The sequence below is a fragment of the Mangifera indica genome, chromosome 14 (genome assembly GCF_011075055.1).
Source record: "Mangifera indica cultivar Alphonso chromosome 14, CATAS_Mindica_2.1, whole genome shotgun sequence".
Lineage (NCBI taxonomy): Eukaryota > Viridiplantae > Streptophyta > Magnoliopsida > Sapindales > Anacardiaceae > Mangifera > Mangifera indica.
Window position 1 is genome coordinate 6,866,156 of NC_058150.1, and position 19,059 is coordinate 6,885,214.

The 19,059-nt window shown below is 32.9% G+C and overlaps 2 protein-coding genes across 8 annotated transcripts; both read left to right on the top strand.

Annotated features, from left to right (window-relative positions):
* Positions 1-1,639: 1,639 nt before the first annotated feature.
* Positions 1,640-10,909, top strand: LOC123196127. 7 transcript variants are annotated; one of them, XM_044610018.1, is made up of 10 exons: positions 1,640-1,834; positions 2,610-2,709; positions 6,648-7,397; positions 7,478-7,618; positions 7,693-8,520; positions 8,635-8,825; positions 8,991-9,274; positions 9,446-9,661; positions 9,759-10,348; positions 10,524-10,909. In XM_044610018.1, the coding sequence occupies exons 2-6, from the start codon at positions 2,707-2,709 to the stop codon at positions 8,695-8,697; spliced, it is 1,785 nt and encodes a 594-aa protein (XP_044465953.1). In that variant the 5' UTR covers positions 1,640-1,834; positions 2,610-2,706; the 3' UTR covers positions 8,698-8,825; positions 8,991-9,274; positions 9,446-9,661; positions 9,759-10,348; positions 10,524-10,909. The 7 variants fall into 7 exon arrangements, with proteins under 7 accessions (XP_044465953.1, XP_044465954.1, XP_044465955.1 ...); XM_044610019.1 differs by having other exon boundaries at positions 8,635-8,760; XM_044610020.1 differs by having other exon boundaries at positions 8,635-8,760; positions 9,113-9,274.
* A 5,269-nt stretch (positions 10,910-16,178) lies between these two features.
* LOC123196910 (xyloglucan endotransglucosylase/hydrolase protein 9-like) lies at positions 16,179-18,575 on the top strand. The gene is made up of 4 exons (XM_044611058.1): positions 16,179-16,429; positions 16,614-16,714; positions 17,270-17,463; positions 17,978-18,575. The coding sequence occupies exons 1-4, from the start codon at positions 16,270-16,272 to the stop codon at positions 18,396-18,398; spliced, it is 876 nt and encodes a 291-aa protein (XP_044466993.1). The 5' UTR covers positions 16,179-16,269; the 3' UTR covers positions 18,399-18,575.
* Positions 18,576-19,059: the final 484 nt, after the last annotated feature.

Below are 19,059 nucleotides of genomic sequence, written 5' to 3' on the forward strand. Positions count from 1 at the left end.
TCATAATCAAGACCAGGAGGAGCATTCTGAATGGTCATTAAGAGAAACTGTTGAAAGGAATAAAAATATGTATATCAGGTATTTCAATGACACATCTTCCGATTTGTAGTTCTCCCAGGCTCGTGTTCTCCCAGAAAAATATGTAGTTCTGTTGTTATGGAGTATATGGGTGAACATGTCATTAATCAAAATAGCTGGGTCTCAATTGTTATTACTGGAGGCAAGAAGGGTCATTCTTAATTCTTAATTCTCTTTCTAATAAAATATATTTATAATAATTATTAAATTTAAAAAGTGATAATTTTTTCTTAGAATTTTTTTCTCTTTTTTTTTTTATGATGGTCCATTATCTTTGATCATCAACTATTTTCTTTTTCACCTTATCTTTTTTTCTCAACCTCTTTTTGATTATTAATTAACAAAAATTATTTAAAAATTTAGAGAATTTTTATTTGAAAATTTAAACAAAAATTGTCTAAACACGTTGTTGTTTAAACGAAAAAATTTTTAGATGAAAATCATTTAAATTTCTATCTATCGATAATCAGAAAGACGTTGAAATGGAGAGATAATGTAGGAAAGAGAACCGCTTACTTGCAAAGATGGTGAATCCTTATCGAAGAAAAGAGGAAAAAATGTTAGAAAAAAATTATCATTTTTCAAACTTTAAATAAAGAGAAATATGAGTTTTTAAATTTGAAAAAAGAAAATATAATAAAATTTTAATTTTTTATAAATGTTATTTTCACTTTTAATTTTAATTAAGATTTTAAATAAAAATTATCTCATAAAAAAATTTAAATTTTCAAAATTTAGACAGTATAAATAGGGAGTTCGCCATAACAGGGTGGGAAAAAGTCTTTTGGCTTTTTCTTTAATAAAAAGGCCAAACGACTATTTCCCACCGAAGGTTTGATATTTTCTCAAGTTTTCATCCTTTAATTATAGAAATACCAAACACCCACTATGATCGGTTAAATTTAACCAAACCCTAATGTCTGAAACTTTTATCTCTTTTTGCCCCCCTAAACTTTAAAAACTAAAATTTTTTCTCAGTCTAAGTTTTAAAAAATGGTAATTTCACCCTAGGGTTTGATTTTGAAATCTCCGATGACCTCTCCGGCTCTGTTGTCGACAACGTCTCTCTCCCGAAGCATTCTCTCATTCGGGCGATCCCTTTCCTCACATTTGGAGGTCTGATCGACGTCGGAGATGCCTTGGGAGATAAAAAACTTCATCGGGGAAGACGAATCCAAAGTGTCTCCGACATCAATCGGACCTCCAAATGGGAGGAAAGAGATCGTCGGAAGGAGAGGATAGCTCGGGAGGGAGAGGCCATCGACAACGGAACCAGAGATGTCGCTGGAGATTTCAAAACCAAACCTTAGGGTGAAACTGCTATTTTTTAAAACTTAGGCTGGGGGAAAATTTTAGTTTTCAAAGTTTAGGGGGGTAAAATAGATTATATTTTAGTTTATTTTTTAATATTATAGAGAAAATAACGATTTTACCCTTATCACCGTTATTTTTAACTGACTATGGGTAGTTATTTGGTATTTTCATAATTAAAGGGTGGAAACTTGTCATTACAGCATACCTTGGGTGGGAAACAGTCGTTTGGCCTAATAAAAATGCAAATTCTCTCTTGCGTTCTCCGACTGTCGTGTCTTTCTCCCTTTCCAGACTCGTCTTAGCGATTTAGGGTTTCTTTCTTTGTTTTTATTTGCTTTCGTCTGCCTTTCTTTGGGTGGATCCGATCATCGTATCAGAGCCAAGACCACTGTAGCTTGTCCGGCGTGTTTACAGTAAAAGATAAGTATAGCAGTGCATATAGGTCAGTTTGTTGGTCCCAACCTTTTCTTGTTGATCTATTGAATATCTGTGTTTTTTTTTTTAATTTTTATGATAGCATTTTTCACCGATCTGATTTTATTTGTCTTTCCTGACGTTAGTTATTGTAGATCTGCCTTGTTTCTTATCTGATCTGGCTGTTTTCTTGCTAAATCCATTGTAGTTTGTTGTTGTTCTTGCTAAATCCCCTATAGTTTGTTGTTGATCTGACTTTTCTGCACTGTATTTGATATTCTGCAAATCCGGTTTGTTTTGTGTGTTTGTGTGTCGTTGGTCTACAAGTTTGTTCCGTAATCCCCTTGTTCATTCCTATTTGCCCTGTTTCTCAGGTTTATTTTGTGTCGTTTGTCAGCAAGCTTGTTCTGTAATCCCGCTGTTCAGTCCTAGTTGCTCTGTTTATTTGATTATTCCGCTTCATCTACCCTTTTTTCTGCTAAGTTTGATAGATTTTTTTGTTGTTGTCATAACTCTTCTTTAGATCTATTTTCTTGTTTGTTTGTGTGTGTACATGTGCAAGGATAGTTCTGAGTCCTCCTTTGTGTCTGTTTTCTTGATAGATATTATTATTATTATTATTTTATTGTTTTTTAATTTCTGGAGTCATCTGTGTTTGATGCATCATATTGCTTATGAAGGATCTTTTGCAGATATTTCTGATACGGAGATTTTGGGACTCATAAATTCAAGTAGTTCAGTTGTTACATATAGATAGGCATAAAGTCTAATGTATTTGTCTTTTTGTGATTTCTTTGATGCAGAATGCCTCAACTAAATCACTCTTAAGAAAGAATGGGCATAAGCATAAAATCATATGCTCCCTTTATTTATTGGTATGGGAGGAGTTGGCAATAAATTATGGTAAGTTATAATTTCAGTTTTTTTTTTGTGCTTGTAAAAGAATCTTGGGAGATTGAAATTTTTACCACTATTTTAATCCGCGTATACAAAAATGTCACTCATTCTAAAGCTTAAACAAATATACCACAATAGTAATCAACTTTTCCAAAATACCCCTCTTTAATCTTTCATGCAGATATTCTCTCTCCTCTTCTCTGCAACTTTTTTCTCTCTTCTTCCTCTTCTTTTAAAGTGATAAGAAAATCATGTAGAGAGATCCTCTCTTTTTTTCCTCATCTTCAAAAATAAAAGAAGAAAGGAAAAAACTGAATTCTTCAAATTAAGAATTTTTCAAAGTGAGGATATAAAAAAAAAAATCAACTCACAAAAACTCAATCACATGCACTTTATACCTTGGAAGAAATGACGATCGAAGAAGATCATTTAGTAGGATTTAACTGAAAAAAATAAAAAATTAGCATTTAAAGATTTAAACTGAAAAAAAAAAAGATTTGTATTTAACTGAAAAAAAAAGTAAAAAAGGCGTGTAAACTGGGTAGCGCCAAGGGTTGGCCAACCCTTGTTAATTATATATAAGGGTTGGTTCGCCCACCTTTGGCGTTGACGCCAGCCCTTATATATAATTATTATATAATATTATAATATATAATTATATTATAATATAATATAATTATAATTATATTATAATATAGTTATATTATAATTAAATGGTGGACGTCAATCATTTTTTTACTATTATTAATAATTTTTTGGACATAAAATATATTACATTATATTTTCATCAGTCTTAGAATTCTCACAAATAATCATAAAATATATTATATTATATCATTATAGAGTTCAACATTTTCATAATTTGGACATGAAATTCAATTACTAGGACCAACTTTCGAACTATTCTTGGCTTGAGATTTTTACGATTTAAAACATAACATCTTGATAATCAAACGTTTTCCATATTTATACGGATTTGATCTCCACCAATCAGATTGAGAAAATAAATTTTCTCTATCTCTAACAATATTAGAAGTAACTTTATCTAAGATAAAGTTGTTATAATACTTGCAATAGTCTACATGTCTCACATTTCGTTGATTTGGGAAAATAGAGAGAGATGTTGACTTTCTTATATTCATTACAATTCTGCGTTCTTCAGCGAGTTGTAATTCATCCACACATTGCCAATAATTTTTGAATTTCTTATCCCGGACAAGATAAGGAATTATTGAAGTCTAATAATCTGGTAATGACCTTAGTAATTCAGATATCCTCTCATTTTCAGTTAATTTTATGCCCTTGTCTTTTAAATCATAATATCTCTCGTGCATGACACCAAGACGAGTGAAAAGGTTGTGCACTTGATTCATCTTATAATTTAGATACTAGTCCTTAGTCAACATGTTCACCCTAACCAACAAATAGAGAACAATAATTTATACATGCATAATAATATAAATATTTACTTTAAACAAAATATATATATTTCTATTTAAATATAAATAAATTAAGCCAAAATAAAAAATGTATTTTTCAAATATAAATAAATTAAACGAAAATAAAAAATGTATTTTTAAAATATAAATAAATTAAGCCAACATACAAAATGTATTTTGAAAATATAAATAAATTAAGCCAAAATTCAATAATAAGGCGTCACCAACCCCTTATTTTTTCCAAATCTTTCCAATCAAAATCAGTTTCCTAACAGTTTTTTCATTTCTAAAATTGAACCAATTGGTTAATCAATAATATTATGAAAATTATAATATTTAACAATATGTTGATTTAATTAATTGAATTCCGATAGAATTAAATTGAAGCGATTTAGACTGAATTCAAATTGAAATAATTTTGGTACAATACAATACACATATTTATGCTAAGGTTTTTTAAGAAAACCTTGCCTGTTGTCTTGCTATTATTTCCTTTCTGCAAATCCAACAAGATTCATCGGCCGATTGCTCAATGAAATTTTTTCTCGCAAAGTATAGATCTCTCTCTCTTTTGTGGTATGTTTAAGATATATATATATATATATATATATATATATATATATATACATACAAAGATGAATCACGTGAATACTATTGCAACAATGCATCCCTGCAAGTTAATTTATTCTTTGCAAGATTCTTCTGCAATATTCCCTCATACTTCTGCAATAAAATTTAGCAAGGATTTAGGGTAGGCCCACTCTTGTATAAACTAAAAGAAAAGGGTGGCATAAAACAAAAAGGGTTAACGCTTTGATGCCAACCCTTTTTTAATTTTATTAAGGGTTGGGGCCAACCCTTTTTGTTTTTTATTGCATCAACAACCCCTTTTTCCACCCTTTTATTTATTCTTTTGTTTAATTTACTATTACGCAGAGTTTTTTATAAAAGTATTTGCAGATGAAATAATGAATCCTGACATAAAGTTGAATTATTGGCATGAATAATTCACTGGTTGCCTTGTCTAAGTATATTCATTGTCATGCTCTCCTTCTTACCTTTCCTGTGAAACATTTTGCTTGATTGAAAACATATATGTGCAAGTGTTTTCATTTTTTTCCCACTAAAGTTTTTAGCTGCTTGCTTCCATATTTCCCACAAAAGTGTTTAGTTGTTTGCTTCGGGTTATTTTATCGTTCAGAAGAAAATCCAACAAATAGTTTCATTGAACATTAATACTATATATGTAATGGTAAGAAGACAAGTTAGGTTTCGTTGTATCAAATTTAATAATATATATTTTCAAAGTTTTTTTTTTTTGTGGGTTGGATTAATAATATGATCAAAGATTTTTGTTTGTGGGTTAGAATAATAATATGATGAAAGATTTTTTTTTTTTGTGGGTTAGATTATGTAGTTTAGCATAATTTAACAATTTTTATCCTTTTTCATGTATAAAACATTTAGTAATTTTTTTGTGGGTTAGAATATGTAGTTTAACATAATTTACAGTTATTTTAAAATGTAGAAGAAGGAGATAAAAAATTATAAGAGATAAAAATTTAAAAGAGATAAAAAATCAAAATTTTTTATTGATTTCTCATCAACAAGTTATATTAATAAAAAGACTCTAGTGAATTGAACAATATTCCCATGTAGTTCTACATATGATTTGTTTTACGAGTTTAATTTGTACATAATTCTTTAGGTATTGTAGAATAGAATATAGATGAATAGTTCAACTACTTGTTACTGCTTGAATTTTGCATTAATTTTATGATTTGGGTGAATGCATTGATGGCCTGCCTTTAAACTAAACTTAATTTCCATTTATAAATGAGGAAGCAGAAGCTTTGCAAATACTAGAGGTCTGTATTTACTTGTGCATAAATGCTTTCTTTTATTATTATTATTATTTGCATGAAATTTAATTTGCCTGACAAGTTTTAGGTTTGATCCTATAAATCTATCTCATTATAATTAACGATGAATTGATGATCCTAGCTCTTAATGGATCAAATCTATGAAGTATTAATTTTGATATTAAAGTTATTAATTATATGTGATTAAATTCATTGTGATATTGTTTCAGTTTTCAAAAGCCTCATTTTTTATTTTTTTTTTGTAAATAATTGTCAATTATATTTTAAATTGAGAATTTTTTAATTATTATTAATTTCTTGGTTATATCTTTCTATCTATATAGAATGTGCATAATTGATTATTGTAGTGATTTAAAGTTTTAAGATATGTCTGTACATTTTACGTTGTTTTACATCTTATACATGTTATGTTTTTGTTGTGACATCTATCTTATTGAAAAATATGCATTTGGTTTTACAAAATCGCTATAATGTTGAGGGAAAATGTACAACAAATTAGCTCTCTAGTTATAAGAAAAAACATACAACTAAAATTTCTCGTCCATCACAAGGTGGTTAATTTAATAATAATAATCCAGTTTCTTTCATAAATGTAATTTAAGAAATTAATATATATTTTCAGGCATTTGCAATCAACTATCAAGAGGGGGTGTACAGATTCCACGATGCATATAGATTTCGTGTGCACATGACGCTTCGGACAAAAATGGACACTCTGACTGTAATTAGGAATAAATTAACGTTTACTCAAAGAGCCATTTTTCGGACAACTTGTTTTGGACATTTATTAGATTTGGCGGAGCCACGGTTCAGTGCTGTTTTTATTCAAGCAATGTTATTACGTATGATCAACCGCGGGAACCCAGACAAAGAAATGTGGTTCAGAATAAATGGTGTTGAATTCCGATTCAGCCCTGTTGAGTTTGCACTCGTGACTGGTTTGATTTTCGGGGAGAACATGGACGTGTCCAATTACGTTGATTGCACGGATACACCTCGATTGAGAGAGAAATACTTCCCGAACATTCACAGGTTGTTGTCTCATGGGGAGATCGAGCAAGCATTTGACAATGAAGTTTGGGGAGACAATGATGACGACGCAGTGAAGTTTGCGGTATTGTATTACGCACTTATAGGATTATTAGGGGCGGACAACAGAACCAAAGTACCTGATTATTTTTTGCATTTAGCGAACAATTTAGATGCATTTAGCCGATACCCATGGGGAACACTGACATGGAATAAAACAGTTGATTCGATACGAAAAGGTATACATAACAAATATCAATATTGTGTTGAACATTACCTGCCGTACACAAGTCCGCTCCCACTTCTCAGTTACAGTATTTTGGGATACCCGATTGCTTTTCAAGTAAGTATCGTATAATAGATAAAGTTTACATTCATATTGAGTATTGTAAATACTAACCATAAATGTTGTACATTGTGTAGTATTGGATTTATGAGACGATTCAGAATCTATCGCCTTATATCCATTTGGAAGCAAATGATCGAATCCCCCGTATCCTAAAATGGAAAACAGTTGTACTACCTACATGGGATGACATATCGATACTTTGGGACGCTCCTCCGGTATGTTGCTCATTTATATTTTATTATTCCTTTTTGTATTTTAATAATTTTTATAAATTTTTTTCATGTTCTAGGAGGAGATTACAACTGCATTACATCCGACCGAGATTGAGCGTTACTCTGAGTGGTATATTCGAGCTTTGGAGTTTATGGGAGAACACGCACCATCTACGCATTCAGATGATGATGATGCCATCCAGTCGAACCGTCTTGTTGTCTTTCAGACAGCCCGGGGAGGGTCTTCATCGTCTTCCACTGCTTCCGTACGAATTTCTTCATCACGAAATGCCAGACCTGTGGTTCCTAGGACGTTTCGTATTGGAGATACATCCCCTCCACAGGTGTCATCCTCCCGCAGAACATACCCCCGCGAGTCACATAGGGACACACCTAATGTACATGTTTCTCCACCACGGAGGTCTACTTCCCGTGCCTCCCATTCTCGAGAGCACCAGATAAACGAGCCTGCAAGACACTCGGTCCATGGGACATCATACAATGGTGTTTCATACGAGCGTCTTCAACAAATATTAATGGAACATGGAAGAGGCATCAGCTCTCAGATGCAACAGCAATTGGACCAGCACTGTACAATGATGCGTGTGGAGTGGGAGAGACAATTGTCAGCGTTTCGTGAGGAGATGCAATCCTATTGGCAACAACAAACATCGACGTTTCGGAGGGAGATACAGGACCAATGGCAACAACAACAATCGACGTTTCGGGGAGAGTTACAGGACCTATGGCAACAACAAACATCGATGTTTCGAGGGGAGTTACAAGACCAATGGCAACGACAAACATCGATGCTTCGGGGGGAGATGCAGGAAAAAATGACATCATTAAATAATCGAATTGCAGGACTTGAAGATTCTTATGTTCAGACATCAGAATCAGTACAGGGTATTATCCACCATACTTAATCTTTATTTTCAATTAGTTGTATTACTTAATTTTTATTTTCAATTGCTTAATTATAAAATAATAATAAAAATAAATTTGTTAACTTTTTCCAGTTAGACGAATCATCAGACGATGATGTTCAACAACAAGTGCAGGACCAACCAACAATTGTTTAGAAGCCGACAACAACTAAAAAATAATCAGCTTTCGGACGTGTACTGTGAAAAGAGAAACAGTTGGTAAGTCCATTCACAGATCCAAATAAGGGAAAAAAAAAAAACAAACAGCCAATAACTACTCATGGGTGAGTATTTGAGATTTTCAAAGTTAAAGGTGGATACTTGGGAAAACAACAATTCTTGTGTGGGAAATAGTCCTTTGGCCTTTTTCATGGCATTGGGATGTTTTATTCGTGCATTTAAAGAATATATTCGACCTGTTATTTGCATTGACGTTGCTTTTTTTAAAGGTCAATATCTGAGACATTTATTCTCTGCGGTAGGCCTCGATAGTAATAATCAAATATATCCAATTGCTTTCGGTGTCAGTAAAAAAGAAGATTATGACACGTGGTGTTGGTTTCTAACAAAGGTTAAAGAATGCATCAATGGAATACAAGAGTTGGTAATAATCTCGGATCGACATCATGCTATATACTTAGCAATGGTTGAAGTCTTTCCAAATGTATATCATGGGTGTTGTTGTCATCACCTTCTTTGTAACATTCGATCAAAGTACAAATACGACTCACAGGTAACGTGTTTACACATGTATAAATTTTTTACATTGGTTAACACTTTATAAATTTTGATAATAAAGTGCTCATATTATTTATAAATTCACAGCTTATGTGTTTATATCGGAAAATTATAAAATCATATATAGAGACAGATTTTGAGGCAATGATGAAATCTGTTGATGCAGTGCATCCTCAAGCTAGGGCTCTCCTACGTGAGGTGGGGTTTCACCGATGGAGTAAGGCACATTTTGCAGGGCCCCAATATAACATAATGACAATTAACATTGCGAAATCATTTAATGCCCTTGTCAAATATGCACAGGGTTTGCCCATCTTCGTGCTCGTCGAGTTCATTCGGAGCACATTACAACGATGGTTTTACGAAAGGAGAAACCATACAAGTACGTACGAAGTTAATACTAATTATCTATTTGAACATGTCTTTTTACCCTTATGTTTGTTATTAACAGATGTGTTATTACTTTTTTCAAATTTCAGATGAATGCCCTAACTATGTTACCCTATGGACGGAGGAGAAGCTTAGCCCCAATGTGTTGAAGGCTACGCGCTTGAAAGTTCGCTCAATTACAAATCTTCAATATCAGGTTTTAGGTAGTGGTAGATACACAGATATTGCGGACTTAAATGAAATGTCTTGTATGTGTAAGAAGTTTCAGTTTTAATGTATTCTATGCAAGCATGCGGTTGCTGTTACAAGATATATGAGACTTACAAACATTAATACATGGGTTCATCCTTTCTTCACCACCGAGGTCTACCGTGTAATATATGTAAAATCTGTCATTCCACTTGGGAATCAATTAGAATAGTTGCATGCCCCCGAAGAAAGAGTTATCCTTCCTCCCGTTCTCGATCGTTGTCGACCGGATCGCCTTTCAAACAAAAATAGATGTCCTTCACAGGGGGAGATCGTTACACCCAAGGTATGTAGTCAGTTTAAGCAATTAGGGCATCTCCGAACGCAATGCAAAAACCCATCACTGGTTCCATGAATCGAGAAATTGAAGAGTCACTATACGAAGTTTCTTCAGATGGATGGTGGTCAGCACTTTACAGAATGATCCAAGGTACAAGTCTCAGTCTCCCTCATTCATAATGCTGCATTCCTTACGGTTTCATCTACAAGGATATGCTTATGCCAAGCAAAGAATTTTCTTTAAAATATACAGTTTAAAATATATGAGAGATGTCTATGAGATTATATCTTCATGTTCAACTAACATTTTACTTATTGTTTCTCAGGTCTTGTTGTCATGAGCAGATTAGGTCGAGACAGGCTCCATGAATCAGAATTTGATATTCAAGAGAGATCAATTAACTGGGACAATGTGGAAATGTAGTATGCTATAATTCTCATCTTTCATCGAAGACTTGAAGATGGTTCTTTTTTGTACAGTAAAAGACTATTTCATATCATTGATATATTAATGCCAACTATAATGACTGGTCACTTGGGATATGATAAAATGCTGGACCATCTACTTTTTGCTCAATAAAAGAGTTGTAGCATTTCATTATAATTTTGTACGAGTGACTTCCATTAGCTGTGGTTTAGTAGTTCTTCACTTTGACCTTGTTCTAACTTTGTTTTGGTTATGAAATAATATGACAAGAGTTTCTAATGGCTATTACTAGATTTAGATCTACTTGACATGATTTTGATTTCTTTTCATAATTTGTTAGCTTCTACTGGATTATCTATTTACAAAAACAGCCATCATATAGCAAATAAGAATTTGGCAAGAGGATCCTCTTGTTCCTAATATTTGACTATTTTGCTGTATCAATGTAGTTGCTTCAATTATTGATATTAGTTCTCAATAGTTTACTATTTTATGTTCTTTGGATAATGTTTCTTGCTAGATTACTTTTGTTTATACTCACATTTGTCAACGTGATCTTTGGGATAGTCTTTCTACTTTTCCTGTAAATATTTCAGGTCCATCCATCGCTTATAATATGTGATTATAACTGTCTTGGTATGCTTATGAAATCTGGTGACCTTCTCTGATTGTGTGTATCATGCATGGATTTTCTAAATATGTTTGATAATTGTTAGTTTGTTCATGTTCATAATTTCGGTCAAAATTACATTTGGCTATGTTTACATAGGATTCCAATAAGCTGTAATTTAGTAACCAATCAATAAAAGAGAGTTTGATCATTCCCTAGTTGTCATTTGCATCTCCTGCAAAGAAAGCAGCAAAATTTCCATAGCACAACAATTTGAACAACATTACTGTGACCAAGCCACTTCCATTATTAGATTTTTTCCTCATTTTTTACCCTTCTGCATTTATTAGAAATATGCAAGTTCTCTTGTTAATTGATTGAACTTGCCGCGATTTTCCCACTGTCATAGTTGATTTTTTCTGTATTGGCACTGATGCCCTGTTTTGAGCATCCTTTTTTCTTTTTTAATGTCGTTAATTTTGTTATATGATAATTATTGGTGCCTTTTTAATACTTATTCCTCCATTGTTGTGGTTGTACGTAATTGAGTTGTAGTTATTGTTAATTTCTAATATTGTTGTTTGTGACTACTTTTATAATTCTATTGCCATTGTTGTTTCTGAAATCCAATTACTGCCACTCACCACCATTTTTCCATATGATAATTTGGTAGTCACTTTATGTTTTGAATTGGAAATTTGTTTGTGGGATTGTCAATCTTAATTACAAAGCTGCTTCATTCTTTGAAATGATATGTCCTGATTACAGTCATGATTTTGTTTCCACTTGATTAATTCAGTTGTTGAATTTCCTGGATTGAAAGCAACTGATCCAGCTTCTGCTGTGCCTGCTGATGTTGTAAATAGGATTTTCTTGGGCAAAGTAACGGATATATGTCATTTTGTAGTGGTAGCTCCGGTCAAGTCCCTATTTAAATAATTTCCCTGATAGTAGTGATTGTTAGGGTGGCAATAGAGAAAGGTGGAGAGGATATCTCAATCTCAATCTCTATCTCTATCCTTGTCACATGGATTATAAAGATTTTTTGTTTCTTCTTTGTAAAGAAAAATATTTTTTTCATCTTCTCTTAAGCCCTGCGAAGAAAAATCTTCTTTCTATATCTATGAAAAAAATCTCCTTTCGGTATCCAAAAAAAAAAAAATCTTTTTTATATCTTCTTAAAAAATCATAAATATATTAAATAATAAAATTAAGTAAAATTAAAATCGATCTATTAATTAAAATGTCACAAATGTCATATATTATTCATTTTAATAAATACAATAAAAACCTAAATTAATAAATTTGAAAAATATAAATAATTTAAAATTGTAAAGATATATCAGTATTTTAAATAAATATATTAATATAAAAAAAACTAAGACAGGGACGGGGTAAGGTAGGGAAGAGATATATGTATCTCTGTCCCTACCTTATCCTCGAATGAGAGGATTTTTTTTGTTTTCATCTATATTGTCTTTCTTGTTTCAATCAAAAAATCTCATTTTTGGTGGGATCAAAATTTCTAAATTTGAATTAAAATTATTATCTTTAGTGGTTGCTCTTACCTCCAATTTGTTTGTTATCAGGGAAGATGGACCTGAACCACCCGTCTATGAGGCGATAGTAGATGTTGGATCTCCTATGAAACCATGCTCTATCCGGTGCTGAATGCAATGTTCCTCTCACGTATTATCTCATCTGCCCATAACTTACCAACACACAATTATTTAAGTCCCCAAGTCTAGGAAAAGAAACTGCCGTGCCCGTAAAGCTATTTCAGTAATTATTCATTACATCATGGAGATGAAATATTACGAAATTGAATAAAATCTAAAAGCACATGAACTGGCAGGCAGTGGCACATAACAAGGGACCAAAGGATGGATACGTCCAAATGTAAATTTATTATGGGTCCTACTAGTACTGAAGATTGTTATTAAGGAGGAACAACTCGCCAAACACAACCATCCAAACCCATCAATTTCATCCCAAATTGCTTGAGAATTGTTCGAACAATCCCAAGAACCCAAATTGCTTGCCTTGCCTCCAAATTCCAATTCCGCTCTATACAATAATGGAGGTTTAACTTGTGGACAAACGATCTCGTGAGACAGGATCATCTCTAAATTCTGCAGCTTTCAAAAACGAATAAAATAATCATCACGTGTGAGAACTGTGCCACCTCTGCCTCCGGCGGTCACCTAATACAAACCGTACTTCAGCACCGTGACTTTAATATAATAATATTTATATATACATTTCACGTGCCATTTCTCTGTTTATAATAATTTTTATATATTGGGTTGAAAAATTTGTTTGTTTGTTTGTCGGCAGCCAAGTCGCACAGTTTGAGAAGTGAGAGAGATGCAATGCATCAAATTACGTCAAGATGCCTGCACCTAAGCCTTGTTCATTCAGGCCATTTTTGATGGGTGGTACCTGCAAGTAATTCGTGGAAATATCAGTATAAATTTTAGATTTTTAGAGATGTATATGTGAATATTAATTTTTTATGAATAAATAGGATATATTATAGGCATTCGTGGGTGATTTTTTTATTTATTATTTATTTATCGAACATAAATTTAATATATATATATATATTTCTTTTGACATAAAATATATTTAAATTTATCCTAAAATAAAAAAATTTATTGTATTGAAAACAAATTTAAAAAATAAATATTAAACATTTTATTATAAATATTTATGAATACATATATATTTGAAAGAAAAAAGATTAAAAATTACAAAAATATATATTAAAATAATAATAATAATAATAAAAAATTAATATTAATAGTTAATGTATAGATAGACCCATATTTATCAAATCAAATGCAAATTTTAAAAATTATTATTCATATAATTTTATTTGTTTTTTTTTTTATCAATAAACATTTACGTATTCATGTCTGGCTGGCCTGTCTGTTTGTCAAGTTATTCAATCTGGCCTATATTCCCATTATATATTTTATATTTCTTGTCTTTTCAAATCTCTATATTTACCTCAATCACAAGGAAGATACCCATTTTCCAATTTTAACTATTATTGCTAGGGGCAACTAAGATTGGATTTCTTTATTTCGATTTACGCAACTCTGGATTCCTTCCCCTGTCCTTTTGAATTGATGTAACTGAAGAGATCATTTTTTTTCTAAAAATTTTACTGTGGACACGCCATGCGCCTAGTCTATACAAAATTACAAAGTAAAGTGCCCACCAGAGAGACGAATCGATGGGCTGTCCCTTGATTGAATGATTAATTTACAAAAATAGAAATTCCAAAGCAGCAAGCAATGCAGCATCAGCTAGCTACTCTGCTGCCTCCTTTTTATATTAAACAACAACTGCCCATTTAAAAAATTTTCATCATCATCTCCAAAACTGCTTTCAATGCTCAACTACAAATCTCAATTACTAAATAAAGAGTGGAGTGGAGAGCCCCGTATTTGTATGCACTTAAAATTTCAATCTCTTTTTATAAAAAATTTCCAGTCTGATGATCCTTTTTAAGCCATACAATCGATTTTTAGAATCAAAATTATACCGTGCACATGTTTGGGATTAGGACAGATTTAATTAGAAAGGGAAAAGACAATGGGTTCGGTAGCATAGACTTGGACTTTGATCTAAATTTTAAATCCAACAATTGGAGTGGCAGCTTTTGAAATAGAGGGAGAGCGAGGAAAGGAATTAAAGAGTGAGTGGTAGTATTTTGAGTACTTGATGGCCACGAAATATCACATGCAACTTTACAGTTGGGATGTGGGTCTAAGAAACTTTACTAAGGTTGTCACAACCAAAGGTTTGGATGGTAAAACACTTTAAATAAAAGGGTTTGTATCCGAGATTTTTGACTTATTCGACATCAATTATAACAACGATTATTAGATATAAATTATTATTATTTATTTAATATCAAAAGAATAGAAAAATATAAATATTTTTTTTAACAAAAAAAAGTGAGATAATATTATTGAAATTACATTACAATGATTTAATTAAATTTAACCATTAAAATGGTAATAAAAATATATAATTTTTTTTAGATTATAAATATTTAATATATTTATTAATTGTTTTTTATTATATATAATTTTTTTTATACTAATAATTTTTTCTAGGAAAATTAAATATTTATAATTTAAAATTTGAATAGGTGAAAAACTTGAATGAAAAATGACAATTCATTGTTTTCTTCAACACCTACTCACTTAACTCACTCTCTAGGAATTCCACTCGCATTTTTGTGAACAAAAGCCCACGCATCTCCACATTCCTTTTATTTTGGGAATTAAATTCCATTCCCCCAGCTGGCTTTTGTCTCCAACTAAACAAATCTTATGAATATTCTCGTATACATATACTCACTTGTCTCTCCACTTCGCCTACTTTTTTTACACATTATATTTATTTATTTATTTTTTTAAATGAAAAATTTTATCTGTATTTATTTATTAAATAAATTCACTGAAATCTTAATATTTTTTGTATTTACGAATCTGAAAAATAAATTACGAAGCAAGGAGGAAGAGAGTAGAGGGAATTATATAGCTTCGAGAGTAATAAAGGGTGACCTTTTTTTTAAAAAAATTTTAATTTATACTGCCACAGACAACTGGACACATAAGTGAAACAGCTGTCTTTACCACGTGTTAAGATTCTATTGGTTTGGATCTGTACTCTAATCCATCTCTTACTTTAAACGGCGACATGTCGTACAAAATGCAGACCCACCGTGTCCACAGTGCACAGCTTTACCCAGGTCATGCCTAATTCATGCATAGTAACGGCTACATTTTTAATTTTAGCTTGTTTGTCAATTTATTAGGGTCTTCAATCTTACGTGGGATATTACATGGCATAGGAATCCGAATGACGTGGCCAATAAGATAGTGAATGGTGCTTGTTGTGGAAGCCAAGAGAATTCGGCTATAAAATCAGAGTGTTCTGTGAATCCTCAAGCTCAAGAGAGCATTTCAGAGTAGAAGCTCCAATTTACCTCCCTCCTTCCCTCTTTCTCTCTCCAATGGTTAAAATGTCTCTGATTCTGAGTTTCTTTGTGGGTTTTGTTTTGCTTGGTTTCGTTAGCTCAAGAAACTTTGAAGAGCTATATCAGCCAGGCTGGGCTTTTGATCATTTTACTCAAGAAGGGGACATTCTCAAGCTCAAGCTTGATAACTATTCTGGTAAATAACACTTCTATTTGTGTTTCAGGACCATTGACTTATCTTTTATGCATTATGTTGCTCACTCTGCTCTTTTATTCTATTGATTCTTCTTTGAAACAGCTCATTACTCATTTTGTTTTCTGGGTTTCATTTGAGTTATGCTTTAAGAGTAATGCTAAATATAATGAGTTGCTGATTTCAGGTGCCGGATTTGCATCCAAGAGCAAATATATGTTTGGGAAAGTCTCAATGCAAATTAAACTGGTTGAGGGTGACTCTGCTGGAACTGTTACTGCTTTCTATGTGAGTATTTTTCATGTCTCACAGAAAATGAATGAAATATTGTCATCCTCTTCTTCATATTAGCCCCATATTGAATATTATTTTATCTTAACTCGTTTTATTTACCTAGTAAATATTTGGTAATAACTAAGCTTATCTACTGCTTGGGGGGGCACATGATTCAATAATGTTAAAGGAATTTAGCCAACCCTTTGAAAATCTTTTATTTACAGACAAAACTTAAGTTTGGCTCTATCTGGATTCATGAAATAGTATTATTAGCCAAGTCAATTATTAGTTCCACTTATTCTAGCACCAGCTACCTACTCCTGTCACCCTCGTGAACATCATTAATGTCATATTTATCTCTCAGTCCCCATCTTTGAGCTACATGTTTTCTTCTTCCATTCGTTTGGGTAATCATCATCATGCAGAACCAGTTTAATTTGGATCCATCTTAGCTGTAGAACTGTCAGACTCCATAAATATCCTTTACTCTCTTGTTCAGTGATAATTATTACTTGTGTGTTGAACACGACATGTTTCTGAGTCTGATTTTTCTGTTACGTAACACAGATGTCATCAGACGGTCCAAATCACAACGAGTTTGACTTTGAGTTCCTGGGGAACACCACAGGCGAACCTTACCTGGTTCAAACCAATGTGTATGTGAATGGCGTAGGTAATAGGGAGCAGAGGCTGGACCTCTGGTTCGACCCCACCAAGGACTTTCACACTTATTCCCTCCTATGGAACCAACGCCAAGTTGTGTAAGCACCCTTCATTTCTTCTGTACTAAAGAACGCATTAACAGATAAGCATAATATTATATATGTTATAGATGTGCTCTAAATAAAGGGGACCATGGGATTGGGAGGGGAATAGTGCAGTTTAATCAATGTCAAGTGAAGTAACATAAAGGAATTCTTTAACATGAGTCATGTATGCACAGTGGGTGACATTAGATTTTGGTTGGTATAATAATAGAAAGCTCCATTGGGAAAAACAAAGCCACAAAAAAGGGAACGAATCTTGGAAGTCTTATACATGCCCCTTCAGATCTACAGAGAAACATGTATACTCTGTAATGTCTTCTTCAATCACCGTGGCTTATCGCAATACCGTACATGTCAGTGACCACCCAGTTTCTTAATCATTCCAAAAGACTCCTCTGTGTAGTGGGGTAAAAACAAATTTCTCATTTAACCTAGGTCTTTGCGAAATGAATTGCGTAATATCTATATAAACATGTTTGTGATTTTTGTCATGTGATATATTGTTCAGATTTATGGTGGATGAGACCCCAATTAGAGTGCACAGCAACTTGGAACACAAAGGGATTCCCTTTCCCAAGGATCAACCGATGGGCGTGTACAGTTCAATATGGAATGCGGATGACTGGGCTACACAAGGTGGGCGGGTGAAAACTGACTGGAGCCATGCTCCATTCATAGCCTCATACACTGGGTTTGAAATTGATGCGTGCGAATGCCCAGTATCAGTGGCAGCAGCTGATAATGTAAAGAAATGTAGCAGCAGTGGTGAGAAAAGGTACTGGTGGGATGAGCCAACAATGTCTGAGTTGAGTTTGCACCAAAATCACCAGCTCTTGTGGGTTAGAGCCAATCACCTCCTCTATGACTACTGCACCGACGCCGCCAGGTTCCCTGTCACTCCCACTGAGTGTGTGCATCACCGCCACTAGTTGGTGGGTTGGGTTTGGCTATTTGGCTCTGAATAAATAGATGGTGGTGTTTTGATTGTGTAAAAAAGGGGGTGGAAAGCTCATAGTCATAGACATGTACTCCATGTTTAGTTGTCGGTAGTAGATTGTATAATAGTTCGATAGAATAATGTTATTTCAGATTTCGAATTTCTAAAATTTTAGTAGTTTGCCACCAACCATACAACTTATCATTAAATGGAATGGGAACCCTAAACCTGGTAAAAAATTAGTCTCCCCTGTGCATGAAAGGGGGTAGATATGGACACTTGAGATAAATCAAGTGGAAAAACTAGGGTTGGTTATATTGATAATATAATGAAATGAATTTTGAATTCGAGTTAATCCACATGTGTGGGCATGGTTTATGATATCGCCGACAGATAATTATGGTGTTGGAGCCCAGGGGTCTTGTGATGACTAGGAATGAAGCTTCATCTCTTAAAAAATGATTTGTCGTATTTGTGGCTTTGCGGGGGTAAAATCCTTTTTAGTATAATGCAAAAAACAAAAGTACAAGGGACCGATGGATGAAAACAAGCTGACAGATCAGAACCCAGTTTTGCCAGCTAAGTTGTTGACCAATCTGGACCAGTTTATGGCAAAAATACAACATTCAATCAAGGTTAAAGAGGGTAGAATT

Excerpts from the sequence above, each read along its gene's own strand:
- LOC123196127 (XM_044610017.1), top strand. Across the intron at positions 7,398-7,477 it reads GATACCCGATTGCTTTTCAA|TATTGGATTTATGAGACGAT; the intron begins GTAAGTATCGTA and ends TACATTGTGTAG. Across the intron at positions 8,521-8,634 it reads AGACATCAGAATCAGTACAG|TTAGACGAATCATCAGACGA; the intron begins GGTATTATCCAC and ends AACTTTTTCCAG.
- LOC123196910 (XM_044611058.1), top strand. The coding sequence starts at position 16,270 with ATGGTTAAAATGTCTCTGATTCTGAGTTTCTTTGTGGGTTTTGTTTTG. Across the intron at positions 16,430-16,613 it reads CAAGCTTGATAACTATTCTG|GTGCCGGATTTGCATCCAAG; the intron begins GTAAATAACACT and ends TGCTGATTTCAG. Across the intron at positions 16,715-17,269 it reads GAACTGTTACTGCTTTCTAT|ATGTCATCAGACGGTCCAAA; the intron begins GTGAGTATTTTT and ends TACGTAACACAG.